Raw genomic sequence first — 17,775 nt, forward strand, 5'->3', positions numbered from 1 at the left:
TCATTAGCCAGGCTGCTGTCGAAACACTCTCCTATCTCATCCACCCACATTATCTTGAAGTCGTTCATGCCACTTGTCCCAATCAGTGTTCTCATCAACACCATGTTGCATGAGACGTCCCATGTCTCTCTCCCCAGGGGACATGTTCCTCAGTACTCCCCACAGTCTTTCCCTACATCTGTCAAGGGGCACTTCTGAGGCTGCTCCCATCATATTAGTATTTCGGTTGAATTCGTCTAATTGGCTGTGGGACAAACACCTACCCATTACCACTAGGATATCACCATAACACAGGGTAAGGTGTCCATTCAGTGTCTCAAACTGCCTAATCCATCCTGATGCCCCTTTTGACAATCTAGGCAGCATTGCACACATGTTAGTGAGGTCCCCAAATTTAAATTCACATACCGGCTGATCATTCACCATTTTAAATTGTAAGGGCATTTGGTTATACTCACTCAGTCTTACTCAGTCTTACCATCTTTACTAATTTCCTTCTTTCTGTTGTTCAACAGGGTGAGTTTCTCATCCATCTCATCTACCTGTGACCTGACTGAGTTCTTTTCCGATCTCAGGTCTCTGAGTTTTGTTTCCTCCTTTTGTTTTCTCCTCTTCTTCCGTCTCCAGTTCCAAGTCCCGAGTCAGTTTGCTAATTGTTGCCATGATGGCCTTCAGGTCTGTTGTCGCCTGCTTCTTTGCTTTCAGCGTGTAGTTAATTTCTTTCAATAAATCATCATTTTCTCCCCTTCCTCTTTCTCTTTTCTTCCGTCTCCTTTGTTTTCAGCAGATTCCTTGCAGAGTTCATGTTTATACTCCCGAGTTCATCATCCTCTTCAACCATTTCCTCCTCACTTTCTCCTTCTTCTAATGAAAACGGCTTGTACTTGACCTTTTCCTTCTCCTTTGTCCAGGGTTTGACAGGGACATAGCTGCCCGTCTTTAAGTCCTTCATTCCTACTTTTGCTGCACTTTCATCATCCACTTCCTTCATAAATGTTCCTTTGATTATTATGTCTTTTACACCGGGGTCAACTGGTACCAAGGGGTGGTTATACCCTCTATGTAGGGTGGGGGTGCTGAAGGCTCCACCTTTTTGTTCTGCACCTTCTCTTTCTGTTTTCAATAGAAGTTCTAACCTGAGTTTCCTGTCCCAGGAATGTCTCTCCTTCCATTAACATGATATGTAACAGAGTGGTTGAGTTCTTTTGTTTCTTTTTCATATCCATTTTTCTAGTTTGTACGACCCTTTCAACTATGTCCAAGCGCTGCTTTGGAAACTGACTCTCTCCAGTCCCACGTGTCCATTTGTTCCATTTCTTGAAACACTTTTCCCATGGTAGATTACCATATTTTTCATTCAGATCTGCTTTACAACTCCGAGCTCTTCAACCCCTTTACAGGATTTTGCAGACATGGTGAGCGTCGGTTTTGGTTTTATTTGACAGTCAGCAGTGTAATGACTCATCTGCTTCCAGTGGCAGTTTTTTTATCCAACGAGAGACTGGGCGGAGGTGACCGCGGGCACGCACACTGACGAGATGCCGCACCCAACGGGGTAAGAAGAAACGACTATCAGAGGCAGAGGAGACCGTTCACATGGTCCCAGAACCCACGGGACTGAGTGTCTTTAATTTATCAAGCAAGATATTGAGCCCTGCCCATATCTCCTTGCTTAATAAAGGGTTATATTTTGTGCAACGATTTTGATGTTAAGGTAGACATGTTTAAGTTTTTTAGAAACATCCGTTTAAGGGAATATTTTAACTCTGTAACGATCTTCTTCATCTGAGGAACAGGAAAGATTGGACCAAAACGCAGCGTGGTAAGTGTCCATGTAAATTTATTATAACTGAACACGAAATACAAAATAACAAAGTGAAACAACGAAAATCAAAACAGTCCTGAAAGGTGACACAACACAAAACAGGAAACAACTACCCACAAACACCAGGTGGGAAAAGGCTACCTAAGTATGGTTCTCAATCAGAGACAACGATAGACAGCTGCCTCTGATTGAGAACCACACCAGGCCAAACACATAGAAATAGAAAACATAGAACAAAACATAGAATGCCCACCCCAACTCACACCCTGACCAAACCAAAATAGAGACATAAACAAGGAACTAAGGTCAGAGCGTGATAATCTCCCCTAATCGTGATATTTCTACTGAACATGTAGGTTGCTCACCTGCACATACTCCGACTCCTTTTAGAATTAAGAGTTATAATTATACCTCCAGCCAATCTCAATCCCTCTATTGAGACATATTGCAGACTTGTTGAAAAATATGTAGTTCATCTCGTTAAGAACAAACAGAAGTCCATATCTTTCCATCATTTACCTCAGGATGAAAAACAAGCTTTGCTTGATTTACAATCCAATACGTCAGTCCTAGTAAAGGACACCAGAAGTATGATCTCTATTATTGAATCTCTTGATCCTCTCCCTGAGAATACTTTGTTAGGTACTTTTGATGTTGTGTCGTTATACACAAATATTCCACACGAGGGCAGTATTGAAGCTATGGAACATTTTCTTCTGCAACGTGACCCTTCTTATTTTATTTTATTTCACCTTTATTTAACCAGGTAGGCTAGTTGAGAACAAGTTCTCATTTACAACTGCGACCTGGCCAAGATAAAGCAAAGCAGTTCGACACATACAACAACACAGAGTTACACATGGGATAAGCACACAGACAGTCAATAATACAGTAGAAAAATCAATGTACAGCATGTGCAAATGAGGTAGGATAAGAGAGGTAAGGCAATAAATAGGCCATGGTGGCAAAGTAATTACAATATAGCGATTAAATACTGGAATGGTAGGATGTGCAGGAGATGAATGTGCAAGTTGAGATACTGGGGTGCAAAGAAGCAAAATAAATAAATACAGTATGGGGATGAGGTAGATTAGATGGGCTATTTACAGATCAAATCAAATGTATTTATAAAGCCCTTCTTACATCAGCTGATATCTCAAAGTGCTGTACAGAAACCCAGCCTAAAACCCCAAACAGCAAGCAATGCAGGTGTATAAGCACAGTGGCTAGGAAAAACTCCCTAGAAAGGCCAAAACCTAGGAAGAAACCTAGAGAGGAACCAGGCTATGAGGGGTGGCCAGTCCTCTTCTGGCTGTGCTGGGTGGAGATTATAACAGAACATGGCCAAGATGTTCAAATGTTCATAAATGACCAGCACGGTCAAATAATAATAATCACAGCAGTTGTCGAGGGTGCAACAGGTCAGCACCGCAGGAGTAAATGTCAGTTGGCTTTTCATAGCCGATCATTGAGAGTATCTCTACCGCTCCTGTTGTCTCTAGAGAGTTGAAAACAGCAGGTCTGGGACAGGTAGCACGTCCGGTGAACAGGTCAGGGTTCCATAGCCGCAGGCAGAATAGTTGAAATTGGAGCAGCAGCACGGCCAGGTGGACTGGGGACATCAAGGAGTCATCATGCCAGGTAGTCCTGAGGCATGGTCCTAGGGCTCAGGTCCCCCGAGAGAGAGAGAGAAAGAAAGAAAGAAAGAAAGAGAGAAAGAGAGAATTAGAGAGAGCATACTTAAATTCACACAGGACACTGGAGAAATACTCCAGATATAACAGACTGACCCTAGCCCCCCAACACATAAACTACTGCAGCATAAATACTGGAGGCTGAGACAGGAGGGGTCAGGAGACACTGTACCTGTACACAGATGAGCTATGTACAGGTGCAGTGATCTGTGAGCTGCTCTGACAGCTGGTGCTTAAAGCTAGTGAGGGAGGTAAGAGTCTCCAGCTTCAGAGATTTTTGCAGTTCGTTCCAGTCATTGGCAGCAGAGAACTGAAAGGAGAGGCGGCCAAAGGAAGAATTGGCTTTGGTGGTGACCAGTGAGATATACCTGCTGGAGCGCGTGCTATGGGTGGGTGCTGCTATGGTGACCAGTGAACTGATATAAGGCGGGGCTTTACCTAGCAGAGACTTGTAGATGACCTGGAGCCAGTGGGTTTGGGTACGAGTATGAAGCGAGGGCCAGCCAATGAGAGCATACAGGTCGCAGTGGTGGGTAGTATATGGGGCTTTGGTGACAAAACGGATGGCACTGTGTTAGACTGCATCCAATTTGTTGAGTAGAGTGTTGGAGGCTATTTTGTAAATGACATCGCCGAAGTCCAGGATTTCAGTTTTATGAGGGTATGTTTGGCAGCATGAGTGAAGGATGCTTTGTTTTGCGAAATAGGAAGCCAATTCTAGATTTAATTTGGGATTGTAGATGTTTAATGTGAGTCTGGAAGGAGAGTTTACAGTCTAACCAGACACCTAGGTATTTGTAGTTGTCTACATATTCTAAGTCAGAACCATCCAGAGTAGTGATGCTGGACGGGCGGGCAGGTGCGGGCAGCGGTCGGTTGAAGAGCATGCATTTAGTTTTACTTGCATTTAACCTGTCTAGGACTGGGGTTTCGCTAGCGGCACCCCTTTCCGCTAGCGGAACCCCTCGCCAACAGCCAATGAAATTGCAGGGCGCCAAATACAAATCAACAGAAATCTCAGAAATTAAATTTCTCAAACATACAAGTATTAGGCACCATTTTAAAGATAAAATTCTCGTTAATCCAGCCACAGTGTCTGATTTCAAAAATGCTTTACAGTGAAAGCTCCACAAACAATTTGTTAGGTCACTACCAAGCCACAGAAAAACTCAGCCATTTTTTCCAGCCAAAGAGAGGAGTCACAAAAAGCACAAATAGAGATAAAAATTAATCACTAACCTTTGATGATCTTCATCAGATGACCCTCATAGGACTTCATGTTACACAATACATGTATGTTCGATAAAGTGCATATTTATATAAAAAAATCTAATTTTACATTGGCGTGTTATGTTCAGTAGTTCTAAAACATGCGGTGATTGTGCAGAGAGCCACATGAATTCACAGAAATACTCATTATAAATGTTGATGAAAATTCAAGTGTTATGCATGGAACTTTAGATACACTTCTCCTTAATGCAACCGCTGTGTCAGATTTTAAAAAAACTTTACGGAAAAGCATAATCTGAGTATGGCGCTCAGAGCCCAAACCAGCCAAAATAAATATCTGCCATGTTGCACAGTCAACATTAGTCAAAAATAGCATTATAAATATTCACTTACCTTTGATGATCTTCATCAGAATGCACTCCCAGGAATCGCAGTTCCACAATAAATGTTTGTTTTGTTCGATAATGTCCATCATTTATGTCCAAATAGCTTCTTTTGTTAGGGTGTTAGGTAAACAAATTCAAACGCGCGTTCAGGTCCAGTCGGACGAAATGTTCAAAAAGTTATATTACAGGTTGAAGAAACTTGTCAAACTAAGTATAGAATCAATCTTTAGGATGTTTTTATCATAAATGTTCAATAATGTTCCAACCGGAGAATTGGTGTGCGTGGCTCTCTACCAGACCACTGACTCAAAGAGCTCCCATCCGGCCCCACTTCACAGTAGAAGCCTGAAACAAGTTTCTAAAGATGGTTGACAACTAGTGGAAGCCTTAGGAAGTGCAACTTGACCCATATCCCACTGTGTATTCGATAGGGCTGAGTTCAAAAACTACAAACCTCAGATTTCCCACTTCCTGTTTGGATTTTATCTCAGGTTTTTGCCTGCCATATGAGTTCTGTTATACTCACAGTTTTAGAAACTTCAGAGTGTTTTCTATCCAATACTAATAATAATATGCATATATTAGCATCTGGGACTGAGGAGGAGGCAGTTTACTCTGGGCATGCTTTTCATCCAAAAGTGAAAAAGCTGCCCCCTATCCCAAAGAAGTTAAGAGCAGTTGGAGGCCACGGAAGGAGAGTTGTATGGCGTTGAAGCTCATCTGGAGGTTAGTTAATACAGTGTCCAACGAAGGGCCAGAGGTATACAGAATGGTGTCATCTGCGTAGAGGTGGATCAAATAATCACCAGCAGCGAGAGCGACATCATTGATGTATACAGAGAAGATAGTCGGCCCGAGAATTGAACCCTGTGGCACCCCCATAGAGACTGCCAGAGGTCCGGACAACACGCCCTCCGATTTGACATACTGAACTCTATCGGAGAAGTCGTTGGTGAACCAAGAGAGGCAATCATTTGAGAAACCAAGGCTGTTGAGTCTGCCAATAAGAATGTTGTGATTGACAGAGTCGAAAGCCTTAGCCAGGTCGATGAATACGGCTGCACAGTAATGTCTCTTATTGATGGCGGTTAAGATATCGTTTAGGACCTTGAGCGTGGCTGAAGTGCACCCATGACCAGCTCTGAAACCAGATTGCATAGCGGAGAAGGTACGGTGGGATTCTAAATGGTCGGTGATCTGTTTGTTAACTTGGCTTTCAAAGACCTTAGAAGGGCAGGATAGATATAGGTCTGTAGCAGTTTGGGTCTAGAGTGTCTTCCCCTTTGAAGAGGGGGATGACCGCGGCAGCTTTACAATCTATGGGAATCATAGACGATACGAAAGAGAGGTTGAACAGGCTAGTAATAGGGGTTGCTACAATTTCGGCGGATGATTTTAGAAAGAGAGGGTCCAGATTGTCTAGCCAGGCTGATTTGTAGGGGTCCAGATTTTGCAGCTCTTTTCAGAACATCAGCTATCTGGATTTGGGTGAAGGAGAAGTGGGGGAGGTTTGGGCGAGTTGCTGTGGGGAGCGCAGGGCTGTTGACCGGGGTAGGGGTAGCCAGGTGGAAAGCATGGCCAGCCGTAGAAAAATGCTTATTGAAATTCTCAATTATTGTGGATTCATCAATAGTGACAGTGTTTCCTAGCCTCAATGCAGTGAGCAGCTGGGAGGAGGTGCTCTTATTCTCCATGGATTTTACAGTGTCCCAGAACTTTTTTGAGTGTACTACAGGATGCAGGCAGTGATCGCTGAGATCTTGGTTGAAAACCCTTCCGGTCCATGCATTAGGACATTGGCTCAAATAGTACTCACACACAACTACTTCATGTTTTTAAATTATTTCTTTATTTGTTTTTTAACTAGGCAAGACAGTTAAGAACAAATTCTTATTTGCAATGATGGCCTAGGAATATTGTAAGCCAATGTGCAGTTAAGCTGCTGCGCCTTCTTCACAACGCTGTCTGTGTGGGTGGACCATTTCAGTTTTTCCGTGATGTGTACACCGAGGAGGGTGCTCCCTCTGCTGTTTCCTGAAGTCCACAATCATCTCCTTTGTTTTGTTGACGTTGAGTGTGAGGTTATTTTCCTGACACCACACTCCGAGGGCCCTCACCTCCTCCCTGTAGGCCGTCTTGTCGTTGTTGGTAATCAAGCCTACCACTGTAGTGTCGTCCGCAAACTTGATGATTGAGTTGGAGGCGTGCATGGCCACGCACTCGTGGGTGAACAGGGAGTACAGGAGAGGGCTCAGAACGCACCCTTGTGGGGCCCCAGTGTTGAGGATCATCGGGGTGGAGATGTTGTTACCTACCCTCACCACCTGGGGGCGGCCCGTCAGGAAGTCCAGTACCCAGTTGCACAGGGCGGGGTCGAGACCCAGGGACGGTAAGCAAATTGGAGTGGGTCTAGGGTGTCAGGTAGGGTGGAGGTGATATGGTCCTTGACTAGTCTCTCAAAGCAGGTGTTCTTATTCTCCATGGACTTTACAGTGTCCCAGAACTTTTTTGAGTTTGTGTTGCAGGAAGCAAATTTCTGTTTGAAAAAGCAAACCTTAGCTTTCCTAACTGCCTGTTTATATTGGTTCCTAACTTCCCTGAAAAGTTGCATATCACGGGGGCTATTAGATGCTAATGCAGAACGCCACAGGATGTTTTTGTGCTGGTCAAGGGCAGACAGGTCTGGAGTGAACCAAGGGCTATATCTGTTCCAATAAAATGGGCACATCACCATATCCCTCTATAGCTGATGTCTACAGTTGAAAATAAGTGAAGGGGAAGGCGGTTAGCCTAGATGGGCAGCGGGTAGCCTAGAGGTTAGAGTGTTGGGCTAGCCATTGAAAGGTCACTGGTTCAAACACCAGAGCTGACAAGGTGACAAATCTGTCTCTGTGCCCTTGAGCAAGGCACTTAACCCTAATTTGCTCCAGGGGCGCCGTACTACTATGGCTGACCCTGTAAAAGAATCCATTTCACTGCACATATCTGGTGTGTGTGACAATAAAATCATTTTTTTTTTGGGGGGGGGGCCTAGTTGGCCTAAAGCTGCTTCTCAACTCACAGGTGACATCTGCAGCAGGATCAGCCAGAATTTCTGCATCTCATATATTTTACCACTTTGTGATATTGTGTCACATATTCTGTGACTGCAGGTGGCCAGACCCCAGGACCACTCATTGTTATGACTACAGGTGGCCAGACCCCATGAACACTCAGAGATAGCCGTGTATTCAGGTGGACTTGTGGCCACCATCTCAGTGATCAATGTTATAAGAATGTCAATGAGCTCAAACAGATGTGGGTTTTTCATGGCAACATTGGTGAATCTTGAGAACATTTGAAGATTGTTTGTCTCCACCAAGTAGAACAATACGTTTTCTAGAATGGTCCTGAGAGGGATTGCATATTCAATCACACTCTGAGTTTCTTGAGTTTCCTTACATTTGTAAGAAAAGCCACCAGTATGCATGGCAATCACCTGGCAGCCATATACTGGGATGCCATGAATTATTTGACAATGACTGGGATTTATAACCGGAGACCCAGAGGCTCCATTAAGGCAGAAGGTGTTATAGGTCAGCACATCCGGTTTCCCCTGTATTATCTGCTCATAAAACTCTTTGTCCAACTCATTATCCCCAATGCTTTCTTGCATTAACATGATGGAGCTATGGTTTTCTCCTAAATGTTTGGTCTCAGCTGCAGTTCTTTGTTCCACCTCTATTATGGTCGTGGAATCAATCTTTTTAATCCCTCCTTCTGGATGGCCAACGATGTAGATCCCACCTGTCTGAGGGACTGGGCCATACTTCTGAAGGAGACCTGGAGGAAACTTCTTGCCTTTTAATGGGGTACTCAACTCCAGTATGGCATAGTCAACCTGACGCCCCCACCTATCAACTCCATATTGGAGGGCAACCACTTCTGGTTTAACATTTACCTTCCACTGTTCTGATCCAAGTGGGTTGTCAAAATTAAACGTGACAGTTGTGGGAACCGACAGTGTCTTTCCCTGAAGTACACCTTTATCCTTGAACAAATGACCATTTGTCAGGATGAGGTTATCGAACAGCAGGAAACCTGTTCCTTCGATCAATTCGTGTTCGACCTTACAGACTGAGGTGGTCACTTCTGCCAGCTCTGTTAACCTGTACACTTCAGTAAAACCCTCCGGTTTCTTACCAAATTCCTCCCTCATCAACTCTATCACTTCAGACTCAGATTTCTCCTGTGGATACCTACTCTTCATGTGATCTAGTAAACCTTTAAACTGGTCGCATAAGATCTGCTGAATTTCCCTAGAATCTGGCATGGGAATGTATTTTTGTTTCTTATTTGCCTGTATTTCCTGTCGCTTCTGTGTCATATTTCCCACAGAGGGCCCCTCCTCTGATGTTGAACTTGGGTTGGACTGAGAGGGCCCCTCCTCCGATGTTGAACTTGGGTTGGACTGAGAGGGTTGTGTGGTGTCACCCTCAGATTTGAATCTTGTGTCAGAAATCTTTGATTTTGTGGTGCCAAGCACCTTTCTGTTTGTCGGTTCCTTTAGGAAAATTTGAAATCTGCGATCTTCTAGCTTGTTTACTACAGTGGACATAGTAATATTTGTTTGTTTTTGGGGTTCCTCACAAAGTGTACATGTTTTTTCAAACACTATGTCTGAGAAACGCCCATCTGCTTCCAGAGCTGACTTGACTGTATCCCCAGATTTTGCATAGATACACAGAGGGCTAAAATTCTTACGTTTTTGGTGTTTAAGTATCTCCTTGCTTGTGATATTTTTCCCACCTGTTACCTCAACACAGAAAGTGACAAATGTGGATTTTTCCTGTTGCTCTTTTCCCTGTGCAAGTTCTTTTCCCTGTTCAAGTTCCCTTTTCCCATCTATGGCCGGTGTTTTAGTTTTAGGGAAAGTGTATATAACGAGGGTCTCATCTTTCTTAATTAAGCAACATGGAAAGTGCTCCACTATGGCCCCTTTTTCATTCACAATGACAACTTCTCTCCCCTTCACCTTTTTCATTAGTTTACAGAAGATCTCATTTCTTTTGAGAACTTCTATTATGTTGCCAGGTTCGGTACAGGTGATTTCCCCTTTATATATCAGGGCTGTGTCTCCGCTAGAAAAGGAGAATCGGTGACAGTGTTCTTCCTGTGGAGGAATTTATAAAGAATGTTACTAATCTTTATAAATATTATGTTTGTCTGGTTAAATTATAATAAATTGTGCTTATCAAAACCAGTTAGTCATTATCAATATACTAAACAAATACTTCATGATGGATTAGAAATGTGTTATAAACATTATACTGACCTTGGTATTATGAGGTTCAGACATTTTCATCTTTTTGTTATTTGAAGCCATTTGATCTGACGATGGATCACTCTGACGATGGATCACTCTGACGATGGATCACTCTGACGATGGATCACTCTGACGATGGATCACTCTGACAATGGATCACTCTGACAATGGATCACTGGAACTGAAGAATAAACAGGAGTTTGACGCTCTAAGTAAAGACAGAAAATGATTATGCTGTAGATACACAATAACAGTCATTTTACATCCTGACATATTTATAATATTAGTTAACTTAAATCCCCCCCACCAACTTAACTTAAATCCCCTCCACCAACAGGATTCAACAATCATTCATGGACTTAACTTAAATCCCCCCCACCAACAGGATTCAACAATCATTCATGGACTTAACTTAAATCCCCCCCACCAACAGGATTCAACATGAATTCATGGACTTAACTTAAATCCCCCCCACCAACAGGATTCAACATGAATTCATGGACTCAACTAAACAAAGTTTGCAGTTCGAACAAAAAGAAACATGACACCAAATCAATTATAACATGCGTTCTCACCTCACAATTTTTCACTTGTCATGATTGGTCCAATGTGATTTGAATGGGGACCACAGTTTGTATTCTCTCTTCCTCTTTGTTTTGGAACATTTAATCAAACACACTTTTATCCCTGAACCTGTTTCATATTATCATGGTTATATTATCGCGTCCGAATAGAGCTACTGACTCTTCTGTCTCACCATTCACTCCACCCTGACGACATCGCAACAAACGACGAGTATCACACACCGGGAATCTTCCCCCTCAACTGGTTCTCCTTCACATTTACAGCTCTCCCGGTAATCACTCCTTTCAATGGCGCTCTGTTCCTAAGAACAAATCAAACAACCGATCTTGTCCCGAGTTGCGTGATATTGAGCCCCAGATCCCTCCAAGGCGGAAGAAGTACACATCACAAACCCACTACAGATTACCTTCAATGACTCAACTCATTTTACACCCACACTGAAACTACAAATGGACCCGCCAAAAAACAAATGGACCCGCCAAAAAGGCCAGGATCTACTCTCCAAAAATGTCCCTCCTACTGAACCAGATTCTTTTTTAACATGTCCGTTTATGTGAGGCTCAGGTTCCCGAGGTCTTCACTACACCTTCCACTTCACTTAACTCGTCCTCACTCACTTCCATTTCACTTCCAGCCCTCGACATTGTGTTTCTACTTGATACCAGTCCCCCCCCCACTTTCACAACAACTAGCCTACAGTCCGGAAAACTAAGCCTTGTTCTACTCGGTTATATTAACCGGTACACACTTCACAACTCGTATACAGACTCGTCTATATTTAGCTAACCTCGTCCAATTACTATTATGTGACATTGTGTATTTGTTAATAGTACCAACCTGTAAAACAGGAGACAAGATGCGGCAGGATAACGTTTGCGTCTGTCCCGTTAGGCTTCTCTCAGAAGAATGAGGAAGTTCCAGCAGTTCGTTCATAGAAGTGACCAGATGTGAAGACAAAACGTACCATTTGCCTCCTACTACTGGCAACAATAGGTATAAATGCATTTCAATAGGAAACCACTGGGAGGACTCAAGTTATACCCGGAATGAATCAGAAATTAAAATATTCCTCTTAAATAATTAAATAAAAGAAAAACACAAATGTGACCATAGATTTTACCTCTGTCACAAATGCAATTGATGTCTTCCCTTTGATTCATTGTTCTGTACAGTGTAGGCTACTCTTCACTGATAAACTGTGTTCTGTACAGTGTAGGCTACTCTTCACTGATAAACTGTGTTCTGTACAGTGTAGGCTACTCTTCACTGATAAACTGTGTTCTGTACAGTGTAGGCTACTCTTCACTGATAAACTGTGTTCTGTACAGTGTAGACTACTCTTCACTGATAAACTGTGTTCTGTACAGTGTAGGCTACTCTTCACTGATAAACTGTGTTCTGTACAGTGTAGACTACTCTTCACTGATAAACTGTGTTCTGTACAGTGTAGGCTACTCTTCACTGATAAACTGTGTTCTGTACAGTGTAGACTACTCTTCACTGATAAACTGTGTTCTGTACAGTGTAGACTACTCTTCACTGATAAACTGTGTTCTGTACAGTGTAGGCTACTCTTCACTGATAAACTGTGTTCTGTACAGTGTAGGCTACTCTTCACTGATTACATTTACATTTAAGTCATTTAGCAGACGCTCTTATCCAGAGCGACTTACTGTGTTCTGTACAGTGTAGGCTACTCTTCACTGATAAACTGTGTTCTGTACAGTGTAGGCTACTCTTCACTGATAAACTGTGTTCTGTACAGTGTAGGCTACTCTTCACTGATAAACTGTGTTCTGTACAGTGTAGACTACTCTTCACTGATAAACTGTGTTCTGTACAGTGTAGGCTACTCTTCACTGATAAACTGTGTTCTGTACAGTGTAGGCTACTCTTCACTGATAAACTGTGTTCTGTACAGTTTAGGCTACTCTTCACTGATAAACTGTGTTCTGTACAGTGTAGGCTACTCTTCACTGATAAACTGTGTTCTGTACAGTGTAGGCTACTCTTCACTGATAAACTGTGTTCTGTACAGTGTAGGCTACTCTTCACTGATAAACTGTGTTCTGTACAGTTTAGGCTACTCTTCACTGATAAACTGTGTTCTGTACAGTTTAGGCTACTCTTCACTGATAAACTGTGTTCTGTACAGTGTCGACTACTCTTCACTAATAAACTGTGTTCTGATGGGGATTCTTTTTTCTTTTACCTTTATTTAACTAGGCAAGTCAGTTAAGAACTGCATTTGTTCTTGCCTATTTAAATAAAGGTAAAAAAAATGTAAATCTTATTTAAAATGACGGTTTACCAGGGGTTAACTGCCTTGATCAGGGGCAGAACGACAGACTTTTACCAGGTCAGTTCGGGGATTCGACCCAGCAACCTTTCAGTTACTGGCTCAACACTTTAATCACACCTGCCGCCACTGGTCTGTGTTCTGTTGGGGATGGTCGCCGTGTTCTGTTGGGGATGGTCGCTGTGTTCTGTTGGGGATGGTCGCTGTGTTCTGTTGGGGATGGTCGCTGTGTTCTGTTGGGGATGGTCGCTGTGTTCTGTTGGGGATGGTCGCAGTGTTCTGTTGGGGATGGTCGCTGTGTTCTGTTGGGGATGGTCGCTGTGTTCTGTTGGGGATGGTCGCTGTGTTCTGTTGGGGATGGTCGCAGTGTTCTGTTGGGGATGGTCGCTGTGTTCTGTTGGGGATGGTCGCAGTGTTCTGTTGGGGATGGTCGCTGTGTTCTGTTGGGGATGGTCGCCGTGTTCTGTTGGGGATGGTCGCTGTGTTCTGTTGGGGATGGTCGCTGTGTTCTGTTGGGGATGGTCGCTGTGTTCTGTTGGGGATGGTCGCTGTGTTCTGTTGGGGATGGTCGCAGTGTTCTGTTGGGGATGGTCGCTGTAGTCTGTTGGGGATGGTCGCCGTGTTCTGTTGGGGATGGTCGCTGTGTTCTGTTGGGGATGGTCGCCGTGTTCTGTTGGGGATGGTCGCCGTATTCTGTTGGGGATGGTCGCTGTGTTCTGTTGCGGATGGTCGCCGTGTTCTGTTGGGGATGGTCGCCGTGTTCTGTTGGGGATGGTCGCCGTGTTCTGTTGGGGATGGTCGCCGTGTTCTGTTGGGTATGGTCGCCGTGTTCTGTTGGGGATGGTCGCTGTGTTGTGATCACTGAACCGGAAGACCAGGAGGAGAGACCAGGCTCCAAAGACCTGCCACAGGCATTAAACAAAGCATGTGTCCTTATACAGTGCATTCAGAAAGTAGTCAGACCCTTCCCTTTTTCCACATATTGTTACTTTACAACCTTATACTAAAATTGATTAAATACATGTTTTCCCTCAATCTACACACATTACCCTACGGATGCACGATATATCGGTAAGCATATCGGAATCGGACGATATAGGCTAAAAATGTCAACGTCGGCATTGGCTCTATGTATAGTTTAACACCTATGTGCAAAACCGATGTCAAAGCTGACATGCATATCTGTATAACGGTAGATGAGGTACATATCTGTATAACGTAGGTAGATGAGGTACATATCTGTATAACGTAGGTAGATGAGGTACATATCTGTATAACGTAGGTAGATGAGGTACATATCTGTATAACGTAGGTAGATGAGGTACATATCTGTATAACGTAGGTAGATGAGGTACATATCTGTATAACGTAGGTAGATGAGGTACATATCTGTATAACTTAGGTAGATGAGGTACATATCTGTATAACGTAGATAGATGAGGTACATATCTGTATAACGTAGGTAGATGAGGTACATATCTGTATAACGTAGGTAGATGAGGTACATATCTGTATAACGTAGGTAGATGAGGTACATATCTGTATAACGTAGGTAGATGAGGTACATATCTGTATAACGTAGGTAGATGAGGTACATATCTGTATAACGTAGGTAGATGAGGTACATATCTGTATAACGTAGGTAGATGAGGTACATATCTGTATAACGTAGGTAGATGAGGTACATATCTGTATAACGTAGGTAGATGAGGTACATATCTGTATAACGTAGGTAGATGAGGTACATATCTGTATAACGTAGGTAGATGAGGTACATATCTGTATAACGTAGGTAGATGAGGTACATATCTGTATAACGTAGGTAGATGAGGTACATATCTGTATAACGTAGGTAGATGAGGTACATATCTGTATAACGTAGGTAGATGAGGTACATATCTGTATAACGTAGGTAGATGAGGTACATATCTGTATAACGTAGGTAGATGAGGTACATATCTGTATAACGTAGGTAGATGAGGTACATATCTGTATAACGTAGGTAGATGAGGTACATATCTGTATAACGTAGGTAGATGAGGTACATATCTGTATAACGTAGGTAGATGAGGTACATATCTGTATAACGTAGGTAGATGAGGTACATATCTGTATAACGTAGGTAGATGAGGTACATGTCTGTATAACGTAGGTAGATGAGGTACATGTCTGTATAACGTAGGTAGATGAGGTACATCTCTGTATAACGTAGGTAGAGGAGGTACATATCTGTATAACGTAGGTAGATGAGGTACATATCTGTATAACGGTAGATGAGGTACATATCTGTATAACGTAGGCAGATGAGGTACATATCTGTATAACGTAGGTAGATGAGGTACATATCTGTATAACGTAGGTAGATGAGGTACATATCTGTATAACATAGGTAGAAGAGGTACATATCTGTATAACGTAGGTAGCTGAGGTACATATCTGTATAACGTAGATAGATGAGGTACATATCTGTATAACGTAGGTAGATGAGGTACATATCTGTATAACGTAGGTAGATGAGGTACATATCTGTATAACGTAGGTAGATGAGGTACATATCTGTATAACGTAGGCAGATGAGGTACATATCTGTATAACGTAGGTAGAGGTACATATCTGTATAACGTAGGCAGATGAGGTACATATCTGTATAACGTAGGTAGATGAGGTACATATCTGTATAGCGTAGGCAGATGAGGTACATATCTGTATAACGTAGGTAGATGAGGTACATATCTGTGTAACGTAGGTAGAGGAGGTACATATCTGTATAACATAGGTAGATGAGGTACATATCTGTATAACGTAGGTAGATGAGGTACATATCTGTATAACGTAGGTAGATGAGGTACATATCTGTATAACGGTAGATGAGGTACATATCTGTATAACGGTATATGAGGTACATATCTGTATAACGTAGGTAGATGAGGTACATATCTGTATAACATAGGTAGATGAGGTACATATCTGTATAACGGTAGATGAGGTACATATCTGTATAACGTAGGTAGATGAGGTACATATCTGTATAACGTAGGTAGATGAGGTACATATCTGTATAACGTAGGTAGATGAGGTACATATCTGTATAACGTAGGTAGATGAGGTACATATCTGTATAACGTAGGTAGATGAGGTACATATCTGTATAACTTAGGTAGATGAGGTACATATCTGTATAACGTAGATAGATGAGGTACATATCTGTATAACGTAGGTAGATGAGGTACATATCTGTATAACGTAGGTAGATGAGGTACATATCTGTATAACGTAGGTAGATGAGGTACATGTCTGTATAACGTAGGTAGATGAGGTACATATCTGTATAACGTAGGTAGATGAGGTACATATCTGTATAACGTAGGTAGATGAGGTACATATCTGTATAACGTAGGTAGATGAGGTACATATCTGTATAACGTAGGTAGATGAGGTACATATCTGTATAACGTAGGTAGAGGAGGTACATATCTGTATAACGTAGGTAGAGGAGGTACATATCTGTATAACGTAGGTAGATGAGGTACATATCTGTATAACGGTAGATGAGGTACATATCTGTATAACGTAGGCAGATGAGGTACATATCTGTATAACGTAGGTAGATGAGGTACATATCTGTATAACGTAGGTAGATGAGGTACATATCTGTATAACGTAGGTAGCTGAGGTACATATCTGTATAACGTAGATAGATGAGGTACATATCTGTATAACGTAGGTAGATGAGGTACATATCTGTATAACGTAGGTAGATGAGGTACATATCTGTATAACGTAGGTAGAGGTACATATCTGTATAACGTAGGCAGATGAGGTACATATCTGTATAACGTAGATAGATGAGGTACATATCTGTATAACGTAGGTAGATGAGGTACATATCTGTATAACGTAGGTAGATGAGGTACATATCTGTATAACGTAGGTAGATGAGGTACATATCTGTATAACGTAGGCAGATGAGGTACATATCTGTATAACGTAGGTAGAGGTACATATCTGTATAACGTAGGCAGATGAGGTACATATCTGTATAACGTAGGTAGATGAGGTACATATCTGTATAACGTAGGTAGATGAGGTACATATCTGTATAGCGTAGGCAGATGAGGTACATATCTGTATAACGTAGGTAGAGGAGGTACATATCTGTATAGCGTAGGCAGATGAGGTACATATCTGTATAACGTAGGTAGAGGAGGTACATATCTGTATAACGTAGGTAGATGAGGTACATATCTGTATAACGTAGGCAGATGAGGTACATATCTGTATTACGTAGGTAGATGAGGTACATATCTGTATAACGTAGGTAGATGAGGTACATATCTGTATAACGTAGGTAGAAGAGGTACATATCTGTATAACGTAGGTAGATGAGGTACATATCTGTGTAACGTAGGTAGAGGAGGTACATATCTGTATAACATAGGTAGATGAGGTAC

At 42.4% G+C, this 17,775-nt stretch overlaps 2 protein-coding genes and 1 long non-coding RNA gene across 6 annotated transcripts in view; 1 reads left to right on the forward strand and 2 right to left on the reverse strand.

The window, feature by feature from the left end:
* The window catches only part of LOC139533549 (beta-2-microglobulin-like), a 296,734-nt gene that overhangs the window by 120,746 nt on the left and 158,213 nt on the right, over positions 1-17,775 (forward strand). The window lies entirely within an intron of this gene.
* Positions 1-17,775, reverse strand: part of LOC139533552 (uncharacterized) — a 277,349-nt gene that overhangs the window by 97,297 nt on the left and 162,277 nt on the right. The window lies entirely within an intron of this gene.
* On the reverse strand, positions 1,824-12,043 carry LOC139533537 (serine protease FAM111A-like). 2 transcript variants are annotated; one of them, XM_071331659.1, is made up of 3 exons: positions 11,863-12,043; positions 10,450-10,648; positions 1,824-10,287 (listed from the first exon to the last, which is right to left on the reverse strand). In XM_071331659.1, exons 2-3 carry the CDS (start codon positions 10,498-10,500, stop codon positions 8,188-8,190), a joined length of 2,151 nt encoding a protein of 716 aa, XP_071187760.1. In that variant the 5' UTR covers positions 10,501-10,648; positions 11,863-12,043; the 3' UTR covers positions 1,824-8,187. The 2 variants fall into 2 exon arrangements, with proteins under 2 accessions (XP_071187760.1, XP_071187759.1); XM_071331658.1 differs by having other exon boundaries at positions 10,450-10,621; positions 11,863-12,042.

The sequence above is a fragment of the Salvelinus alpinus genome, chromosome 11 (genome assembly GCF_045679555.1).
Source record: "Salvelinus alpinus chromosome 11, SLU_Salpinus.1, whole genome shotgun sequence".
Classification (NCBI taxonomy): domain Eukaryota; kingdom Metazoa; phylum Chordata; class Actinopteri; order Salmoniformes; family Salmonidae; genus Salvelinus; species Salvelinus alpinus.